Source organism: Zingiber officinale, chromosome 1B (assembly GCF_018446385.1).
Source record: "Zingiber officinale cultivar Zhangliang chromosome 1B, Zo_v1.1, whole genome shotgun sequence".
NCBI classification, from domain to species: Eukaryota; Viridiplantae; Streptophyta; class Magnoliopsida; order Zingiberales; family Zingiberaceae; genus Zingiber; species Zingiber officinale.
In genome coordinates, this window is record NC_055986.1 from 117,980,423 (window position 1) to 117,991,330 (window position 10,908).

Here is a 10,908-nt window from a genome sequence, read left to right on the forward strand (position 1 = left end):
ATGGTTCCACTAAATGAGTATATTGTAATAGAAGAATATTTTCTGACAAATAATCGTTATTCTCTGACATTGCTGAACCCCGACTGACCCTGCTTCTGGCCAGCTGTATGATAAGGGATTTGTACCCTTACAGAATGGGGAGCGCTGTATTATAAGTCTAACCATCCATGGGGTCAGCCATCTTTATACTGAGAGTTGTATTATAAGACTGATAAAACTGAACCTGTAAGCTGGAAGTAATATTGTAGAAGTGGGGAGTTGGACCCCATATGTTTAACTGGTACATTAAGACCGAACGAGTTTATTCTGATCGGTATTGTAACCGACCGGCTTGTGTAGGAGATAGGGACATTGAGCCCTGTAAACCCAACCAACTTGATGACTGATCGGTCGTATGAAGGAGGACTGACATATGAGGAGTACACTAAAGCCCATAGGTTCGTCCAGCTATATACTAAGGGAATATGCTGCAACAATGGGGAGTTATATCTCATATGCTCGATCAACTCTGGGGTCGATCGGGTTTAATCTGTATGTCTTAGCACTAAACGGAGATATAGATCCATTAAGCCTGACCGACTCAAAGGTCGTTCGGGTTTAATTTATATGTCTTGGCATTGAACGGAGAGATAGGTCCATTAAGCTCACCCGGCTCCAGGGCCATTCGACCATATATTGAGAGAGCGACTGCTAAGCTTAGATATGCCCAATCGGCCTTTGAGCTGGTCGACTATATAACATAGATCATAATTTCGACAGATCTTTGTGTCTGCCGTTGTTTACAAGAGGAGCACTAGATCCTTCAAGTCCGACCTGCTCTTAGGTTGACCGTCCTTACACCGAAGGCCTTGGCGTTGAGGGAGGAGCTAAGACCTGATGATAGCGACGTTTTAGTCACCACCTCACTTTGACTCTGACCCAATTCAGCATGCCGTTTTGACCCCGTTTTGCACACATGACAACTTTTAATACTCGCCGTATCATATATAGTTGTTTGAGGACATGAATTACATAATTTACGCCAGCTACATGAATTTTTCTATTTTCTGCCTAAGAACTGTCAGTGTGATTTTGTTTTCAAAAAAATATCACTACAGAGGATCTAAACAAAAAAAATTGGAAGTGAGAACAAGTGGAAACTGTCAGTATGTTTTAGTAATTAAATTCTCTAAATTCTTAATAGAAATGAACTATGAAATCATGTGGAGTACATTCTAAACCACAAATTGATTGTCTACATTCCTTTTGGCTCTTCTTTAACAAGACACAGATCAGCTAGAAATATTCAGATTTCTTTAACAACGAACGAATAAACTAAGTTATATTTTCAGTTTGATTTAAGATTATACTTAATCAATGTAATTACAATTATTTTAAGATATATAATATTATTAGTGATATAACTTTGCATAGAGTTAAATGAAGGGAAAAGATCTATGTAGCCAACTCCAAATAGTAGGGACCAATACGACAAGCTTGATGATCATGATTTGACATTGTAAACAATGAATGAATAAACTAAGTTCTCTAGACATGTTCAGTTAGTGATTATTTTCAGTTTGGAGGACTTGGAGGAAAGTAAAGACATCGCAAATAATCCTCAAACAAAAGCCACTCACAATCACTAATGTAAAAGCTATAACAAGCTCAGATGCACACAGCAAAATTTCTACATCACTAAATCCTATCAATTCTACTAGGTACCTACCTGGATATGCCAATATGCTCTAGAGGTTCTCCTACATCACCAATGTCATAAAAATGCACATTTGATTTTCTTCAGTAATTATGTTATAAGCATGGTTGTTTCTCATAAAATATCAAACATCAAAGAAACTTGTTTTTCCTAAATAATGAGAATTGATAGGATTAGTGAATTATTAATAAATTCAAGTTGAAGATGATTTATTTCTTGATGGTTCCTTTGATGATTTGTTTCTTGATGGTTCCTTGAACTCATTGAGGGTGCTCTTGCTATGATGATCTTCTAAAAATGTATTCAATTCATCTCTTTCTTGATGCACTTTACCTACATAATCATTTTAATGAAAAGTGGAGATATAAAAATGTCAGTATATTCTGCTTCTTTCTACTTTATTATCCTAAATTTGTTTTTATTTGAATGTCAAATGGATCATGTTCTAAGAGAGTCCGTAAGCATCTTTTATATTGCTCACTAAATGGAAAGAAGACGTTGGAATTTAAGAGAAAGATACCACTCTTTGAATACTCCTTTCTGGTGTGCACCAGCAATGAAACCTGGAATTGCAGAGGACACTCAAGCTAGATTCAATTTTTTGATATTTGGCTGAGTGAACACATACAAGACAAAAGAGTATCAGTGCAGAGGAAGTAAAGAAAGAAAGTGAATTCAATCAAACATTAAGAGAAAGAAAGAACAAAGGAGGGTATAGACTATAGATGAGGTATAATAACAGATCAGGTTCACAAAAGGATCATGAATGCTACAAAAAGAACAAAAAAGACCACAAAAATTTATCAATTGTTGCAACATCATTTCCTTATAAAACAACCACTCAAGCTCTTTAATTTGATTTTAGAATAGGAAAGAGAGAAGTATTGAAGACTAGCAAAATTAGAAGACAAATGATAGTATGATGACTAAACAAACAAATATCGCCAAAACTTCAGCATCTAGTAGTCATAGTCATGGATTCAAGCTCAGTCCCGAGGCAAACATATAATCCAACCCAAAATTTGATAGCTTGGAGAAATTCAAAGGTCAACTAGCCTAGGCTATGATGCACAGAACCAGAATTGTCAACTCTAGTTATGCAAGTTAGCACTTTTTGCAGATAGTATAGTATCAAAGAAATTCGAAGGTAACAAACCCTTGATAGTTGACTTTAACGATAGGCAGCTGCTCTAAATGAAACGATTGTTACTACTAATTAAAAAAATTGATAAGCCCAATTAATTTTAGAATGATCGATTCGATCCTATAGAAATTTTCAATAGGATATAAAAGTAAATCGAACAATATTCACAACGGACAGTTCAAAAGTCTAATATCTTTTAGTTACGAGTCCTATTAAAAAAAAAATTCTACAAATTCTAATGAAGGATCAAATTATACATACCTATATGACAACCTAAATATCTTACCATTACACAGCTTGAGGGACAATTACTACTCATAATTGACCTTCATCCTAATGATTAATCAGTCACGTTTTAAAATTCTGTAACGATGTAAATGTGTTAAATATAATCGAGCTCAGCTGGTACATGAAATATTCCAAAAAAAAATTAAAAATAAAAAATCAGCAAATGCTTACAAAAAAGATCCAAATATGCAGCCTCCATTTTCGATCTCTTTTTAAACTGGAACGAGATTATATACATAACTGATGGTTTATAGTCATTTAGTCTAGGCAAACTATAGATCATTTAATTCAGAACAACAGCTCTACTAGTGAAATTAACCCCAAATAGTAAAGATAAAAACAGAAAAGAAATATGTATCGTCTCTCGGGAAGTAACGTAACCAAGACATTGCTCAAATCAAGGCATTTGACATGCAAAAGGCACACAAGTCCCTGGGTACGAACGAGTCCAGTCGATCTCCCTGCCTGAGGGCAGATGATGTGACAGCAGGTACATATTGGTCACTGTTGGATCCTAAGAATGTCGATAAGGAATCATTCGGAACACAATACTCTTTGGCGCTGTGCGAACCATGTTCAGTCCAAATAGATCCAAGTAAAGCATCAGGTCTTGAGAAATCTATAGGAACCGAAGGACCATTTTCTCTAACATTTGGACGAGAAAAAAGTTGAGTCTCTATGCTTTTTGATCCTGCAGAAACTATGGAATAAGTTATTTATCAGATGGACATGCACGAGAAAGGAAAGAAGGACGTGAATGTGAAATGATATGAACATGAATTATATACCTGAAGGAAGATTAAGATGTGCCAACCCACATAATGAGCCCCCACTGTTCAGAGGGGTGCTTGCATCTAAGACAGAAACAACAGTGTGGCCCAAAACAGAAATAGGTGGATTACTGAGTTCTACCAAGTTTGTTTCACTGACACTTCTTTGCGCTACATCTGCATTGATCTTCATGGTAGATGGTTCTATCTTTGTATTGCTAATTGTGTGTGCTTCATGTACCAATGCTTCCAGTAGACCACTTTTCCTTAGGGAAAAACAGTCAGCTTGCAATGAGACTGCTGCTGGAGGAGATACAGCATATCCATCAATTGCTTTGAGAGTCGATGGACATGGAAGACAGCAACTAGCATCAGTTTCTGTGTATTGGAATGAAGGGAGCTCCGACTCCAAAGTCCCAAGGATAGGACTAGGAGCAGACAATGTGCCAGTTAGAAGGGCGTGACCACCAGGATCTGCACCTTCAAAAGTTTGTAGGCCCTTGTTCCTGAGATCAGGATCACAGGGATAACCTACCATGAAAGTCCTCTGTTTTTTTGCAAAAGGTTCGACCATAATTTGTTCAAACTTAGAATATTCATCGGAGATGCTACCAGAGAAGCCAGCACATTGCTTCTCAGTGTCTCTAAGTTGCTTCATGCAACACACGCCTGGACTTTGTGAAATATTGTTTCGGGATCCAAACCGGTGATGGAGCATGCTACTAACTGCTATATCTGAGTAGGACAGTGAGCTATATAAAGCCCCGTGCTTGGCAAAGAAATTGTCACTTACAAAATCATCGATATCAGGAATGTCAAAAATGTTCCCTTGAAGGCCATCATTGGGAGGTTTATCACTGAACATATTATACTCACTGACATTCTTGTATTGCTGATTTTCCTCAGAGGTTTGACAGCATATATTAGGAGGATACAGAGGCAAACCAGCACGTTGGCATCTTTTTATTCTGGTGTTCCAATAGTTCTTTATCTCATTATCCGTTCGCCCAGGCATCTGAAATAATTCAAATGAACTAGGGAATCTTAAAAGAGCAATGTCAAAGAGAACCTTCTGAACAAAATCAAAATGTACAAAGAATAGGAATCCAGAAAATAATGTGTCAACATGGAAAACAACAATATAGTTTGAAATTTCACCTGAAGTAGCAGCAGGCAAGTAAATATTAGTTGAACCATAGTGCAATATCATATCTCCTTATTGAAAAGAACTCTAAAAGGACTGGATGACATTTCAAGTGATATAATCTAACAATCCAACAAGAGCTACTGGAAGAATCACCACCAAGGCCATGCTAGTAAAAAACATCTACAAAGGCAAGCCCTATCTAGTATGCACAACAGGATAGTACTTGTATTTTATTTACTATTTACAAAATTGTGTTTAAATAGAATATAAGAAGCTTATAAGTAAATGCTTGTATTAGAAAATACAAAATTTCAAGAAAAATAAAGCAAATATCTTTCATTAATGAACAGTATGTGGGCGCTATACAATTTAATGACAATGTCAATCACATACAAACTGTTAGCAGTGAATATATACCCATTCAAAGAGCATAGTGTATCTGCTATGAGAATAACGCAACAAAAATCAAACAACTGCAACTCCCAAGTTCCTTCTATTTAATTTATCCACAATGCATAATTGGATAAAAAATTTATGATAGAAACAGCTAATTATGGATACATGGAGATCCTATAAATGCAACGATTTAATAGAATTGAGTAGCAGCAGAAATATCTAACTTGTGTATTTTGTATGAATCTTTTCAGTGTGAATTATGAGTGCATAGCCTCATTGACTCATGTCTCCTACCTAGAAAATTGGATTTAAACAGTGGCTCAAGTTAAAGTAAGGTATAGAAAAGTGGTATAAATTTAGGCCATAATTAAATAGTTTGTATGTTTTTTTTCTTTTTCTTATGTGGTTTCTTTATTTTTCTGTATTATTAGAATTTACTGGTTATATATTCATAATTCTTGGTCTAAATTTGTTCACCACTATCCTAAATAGCACACTGGGCCTTATATTAAGATTCGGTTGGAATGATCCATTTCACAAAGGCAATTAGAAATCAAATAAAGAGAAAAGAGCTTCTTGTCCATTGGTTCATCAGAAATAGGCAAGTACTATGAAACATGGATTCATCGCCGTAGATTACTAGAAGCAAGAGTATGCTATCTAATGCTTTATCAAATAGATCCATAGATGGATCTTTCAATCCTAATGCTTTATCTGAGTTATCAGTATTTATCAAATTTCTTTATTATAAAACTGAACATTATCAGATCAAATGGCAAAGGTAGTTTGAGGCAGCCTATTTGTATGAATTGTGAACATACCAGACAACGAAAGCATTTACACTTAAAAAGAAGAAAGAATCAACTATTATTTATTAGTGAGCAACTCTACTCTAACAACCAAACAATGCACCTATCAATATGAGCAACTTTAGAATATTCAGTTAAAAGGATTTTCATAGTAAAAGCATATAAGCTATGAAGAAAATTAACTAATTGATAAATATGACACAAAGAAAAGAAACCTGGCACAACTTACAAGGGCAGCCATACGAGCCCATCTGTTTCCAATCTTATAATGGAGTTCAATTATCAACTGTTCTTCCTGTGGTGTGAAAGCACCTTTCTTTAGATTTGGCCTGAGATGATTAGCCCATCGTAGACGACAGCTTTTGCCACATCGAAAAAGACCTGTGTTCTTCTGAACAGCATTCCAATTTCCTTCACCATGTCTTTTAACATAATCAACCAAAATTGTATCCTCTACAGAAGTCCAAGGTCCCCTTTTCAGAATCTGGTTTCCACCACATTGTGAACCCAGACTGCTGCCTTCTTCGATAGATGGTGAATTGATCCAGTTGTCAAGAATCATTGTTTTCTCGCTCCCATTTTGCAACTGATTCATTTCTTCTAACCTAAACACAAAAGTTGCTCAGAATGTTTATAAGAAATGAAAGAGTCAAGAACATAAAAGTAAATAAAGTGAAATGAAAGGTCAAGGACAAAAAAAGGAGAAGAGTACTAAATCAAAGTCACTGTCTCCTAAAACCGTGTAAGGAGCGTATAGAAAGCTGAAGCAAAAAATCTTACCCAATGAATGAATATAATCATTGGTGTAAATTAGGTTTGACTTGTAATGTGTTCAAGGACTCAAAAGAATCTACTTTGATGTGCAAGGAAAAAAATAAAGGGAATTGATGCAGACTCAGTTAGCAAAGTTCCAATTACCTTTGACGACCGTCGTTAAGTAAAACAATTAAGAATTTTCCCTTTTTAGCTAAAGCAATCAATACTAAACATAAGTTAACCAAAACTCATCCTTGGATGATTTGAGTCTAAAGAAGCCCCCACCCCCCATACGAGTGAGGGAACGAAGACAGTTGATTTCTCTTATGCTAAGGACTCTACGTCCAGGAGTGGTTCAAAGAGGTAGTTTAACTTCTTCATTAAGTATAGCTAAGTGGTTCATGGATAAATCTTATTCTTTGCAGCAGGGATTCGGGAGAGACACAAGCAAAGGAAGGCGATGCTCCTGCAGGAAAAGAAATAGGAAACCGAATATATCAATAGTTATATTTAACAAGTCCAAGATTGAATTTCAGGGTGAATCAAAGCGGGCTATTCCAACAACTAAAAACATAGAAGTAGAAAGTAAGAATATTATGTTAAATATGAATGCTTTCTGGCTTTAAAAGAACCTAGAAGTAACAGCGCCGGAAACTGGAGTCCCTAAAGCAGCTACTAAATTTTAAGAAACAAAATAACATAAGTAAATAAAACAAGTACTTTTTAACGCAAAAGGCCAGAAAACAAAGTATCAGATAACACAAGGCGTTGAGAAAACAGAACAGCAATGATCAATCATATAAAAGTCGCAGCTTGCCCCTAAATAAATGAATAGATAAACTCAAATAGCACCCAAATCCTCATAATTAAGAAATAAATGCACTTTCAAGGATATAATTTGGACAAAAATTAGACAACGCTGACTGGATACTACTCACATTCGTGAATTGGAAGGTGAAATTCTTGTAAAGATCGACCAAATCCAAATGAATAATCAAGGGGAAGGAAAACGGATGAGCAGGAGAAGGGAGAAACCTGAGGAGCAACTACTCAGCTAGTACTCCCTCTCGTTCTCTCCCCCCCTCTCCATCACGCTCGCTCAGGCGCTCACTAACTACGAAAGGCGGAAAGGGTAAAGATCCAAGGTTTTTTGTATTTTCCTTAAATATTTTTTTTTTGAAGACTAATTCTCAAAAGTTGAAATACCTTATGAAAGTGAAAGGTAAGATTTTTTTTTTTAAAAAAATAATTGTTGATTGCGAATTTAATTTCTTTAAAAATTGTACAAAATGTTTTAGCATAAAAAGATAAACTTCAAGATAATAATTAATTATTGTTTATTTATTATTAATTAAAAATAGTTCCTAAAACAATGACCTTGTCAAATTGGCTGTTTTTTTGTGTTGCTTTGTCATTAAACTTTTATTGTACCTATTCTTTCTTTTTAATGTAAAATTTTGATCGTATAAAATCAATTTATTCAGAAACTAAGAATTATAATAATGATAATAATATGAATGTTTACAAGAGTTCGACATTCATAACTCAAACTAATCAATTGAATTTTTCTAAATTTGATTTCCTTTGAACTTGTAAAAAACATTAAAAATAAATAAATTTTTATAATATTAATTAACAAGATTTTTTGTCAACAAAAAACGTTCAATTATAAGGATTTTTATTTAGTTTAAATTTTAACTTTTTGATTTTCATACTTTTAAACATGAATGACTACCCAAAATATTAAAAAAATAATAAGATACGATACAAAAAATAAAAAGGAAAAAAACACAAGGAGATGATGATATCAAAAGACTAAAAAAATTGGTTAGTAATAATAATAATAATATATATATATATATATATGATGATATAGGGAGTAAAAAGTCTAATGACATAAAATAATTCATAAAGTCGATTGATCTACCATTAGGGATGAATATTAAGTTAATTCGGTACATAAATTAATAAAAAAATTAATTTAATATTAACTAACTCAATCGAATTAAAGTTTTGTTAAAATCATATTAACCGAATCAAATTAAAAATCAGTTCTTTCAATTAATATTGAATTAATCGATTTTTTTAAAAAAATAAAAAAATTATATAAATTAATACTAAATTAACTGAATTAACTAAATATTAACTTTACCTATCATGACTTAAGCTGGAGCTAGGCTTAGCCTTATTAACCAGACTGGGCATAGCAGATAGGGGCCCAAAAATGAATGAGTTTGATGGGCCTAATACCAGGCTTGGCTTACTAACTCAGTCACGTTTGGTGTAAATAAATAAAGATATATACAATAATACTAATGAAAACTATATTTAATTTATCAAAAAAATACTTTAGAATTTATATTGCAACTTTAATATATATATATATATATATATATATGCATCGTTTGTGTAATCAATAATAATGTTTCATATAATTAAATTGAAATATCGTTCTACGCTGATGGGACGTCCCTGCTATAAGTACTTTTGAATACATATTAATGGCCGATAAAATCCTCCCAAAATTAATCAGCGTAGCTGAATAAATGATATCAGTTTTAAAAAAAGACTGAAGTATCAAATTCTCTTACATTGGAGTTAAAACCTCAAAAGATCTTCACTATTATACATGCATTCGATTACCCTCCCAATAATACGATGACCAATTTAACCTTTGCATAATATTAAACACACATTCGATGCTTAAATTTTATTAGTTTTAACTATCAATTAAAAGTAGGTTGTTATTTCTTATCGGTAAGCACACGAGTAAGTCACTATGAAACGTGTCCTAAAACTAAAACGTTTCGTAACTAGCCACGAAAAATTTCGCAATCCATGTTCAATTAATCAATCATTAGTCAATTAGTCGAAAGATCTGAATGCATGATTAATTACGCGGATGGAATTTTCAAGAGTGATTGATTCCAGGTGAAGTTTCTTTGATATCGCAAACTGAATTAGGAAGCTTCTTTTGACCAACTATTTCTCATATTTTTTTCCTGGCAAACTATATATATTAGATTGAGTCTTCCACAAGTATACATTGAAAAAGAAAAATCAACTTCTTAACAAAGAATCCCTACGTACGTCTTCTTAATTTCCTGAGCAATTTTCAATATAATTCTGGCCCTCAGATTTTAAATCATTTTCACTACTTTCCTTCTCAGACTTTATAAATACCCGGCGTAATACATGATTGTGATCACCGATCGTTGGTTAATTAATTAATTAAATATTTTATTAGTTAGTTAACCATGAAACTCGCTTTAGGATTCGTATTAATCCTGTTCTTGTGCTCGTTGCATGGGCGATCCACGGCCCAGAGCTGCGTCGACGAGGCGTTCTCCGGCAACAGGAGTTACAGCTCCTGCAGCTCCCTCCCCTACCTCAACGCCTCCCTCCACTGGACCTACCACCCTTCCAATGCCAGTCTCGACGTCGCCTACCGCGCGCTCCAGTCCTCCTCCGGCTGGGTGGCGTGGGCCATCAACCCCACCAGCAGCGGCATGGCCGGCGCCAACGCCTTCTTAGCTTTCCCCAACCCCACCACCGGCGCCACCACCGTGTTCACCACTCCAATCTCCAGCACCGGTCTCATCCCCAGCGACGTCGCGGACGGGAACTTGACCTTCGCTGTGTACGGCCGGGAGGCGGAGTACTCGAGCGCCGGCGGGTACTACACCATCTACGCCTCATTGGAGCTGCCGGGGAATGACACGCAGCAGAACACGGTGTGGCAGGCGTCGACGACGTTCTCCGACGGCGTGCCTTATGGCCACCGTTTTAGTGGGGATAACGTGTTGTCCTTAGCCTCCTTGGATTTTTCGGTTCAGGGAGGCGGCTTGACTAATTGAACCGGGTCTCACTTGAATTCGTCGAGTTGACTTGAATTAGCTGTC

General features: G+C 35.3%; 2 protein-coding genes across 7 annotated transcripts; one reads left to right on the plus strand and one right to left on the minus strand.

The window, feature by feature from the left end:
• Nucleotides 1–3,321: 3,321 nt before the first annotated feature.
• On the minus strand, nucleotides 3,322–8,149 carry LOC121975232 (transcription factor GAMYB-like). Of its 6 annotated transcripts, XM_042526784.1 has the most exons (5): nucleotides 7,945–8,145; nucleotides 7,169–7,472; nucleotides 6,480–6,855; nucleotides 3,917–4,913; nucleotides 3,322–3,828 (listed from the first exon to the last, which is right to left on the minus strand). In XM_042526784.1, the coding sequence occupies exons 3-5, from the start codon at nucleotides 6,843–6,845 to the stop codon at nucleotides 3,521–3,523; spliced, it is 1,671 nt and encodes a 556-aa protein (XP_042382718.1). In that variant the 5' UTR covers nucleotides 6,846–6,855; nucleotides 7,169–7,472; nucleotides 7,945–8,145; the 3' UTR covers nucleotides 3,322–3,520. The 6 variants fall into 6 exon arrangements, with proteins under 6 accessions (XP_042382718.1, XP_042382733.1, XP_042382728.1 ...); XM_042526799.1 differs by lacking the exon at nucleotides 7,169–7,472 and having other exon boundaries at nucleotides 8,042–8,149; XM_042526794.1 differs by having other exon boundaries at nucleotides 6,480–7,472; nucleotides 8,042–8,147.
• A 2,114-nt stretch (nucleotides 8,150–10,263) lies between these two features.
• On the plus strand, nucleotides 10,264–10,863 carry LOC122041292 (cytochrome b561 and DOMON domain-containing protein At4g12980-like). The gene has a single exon (XM_042600932.1). The coding sequence runs from the start codon at nucleotides 10,264–10,266 to the stop codon at nucleotides 10,861–10,863; it is 600 nt and encodes a 199-aa protein (XP_042456866.1).
• The last annotated feature ends 45 nt before the right edge of the window (nucleotides 10,864–10,908 follow it).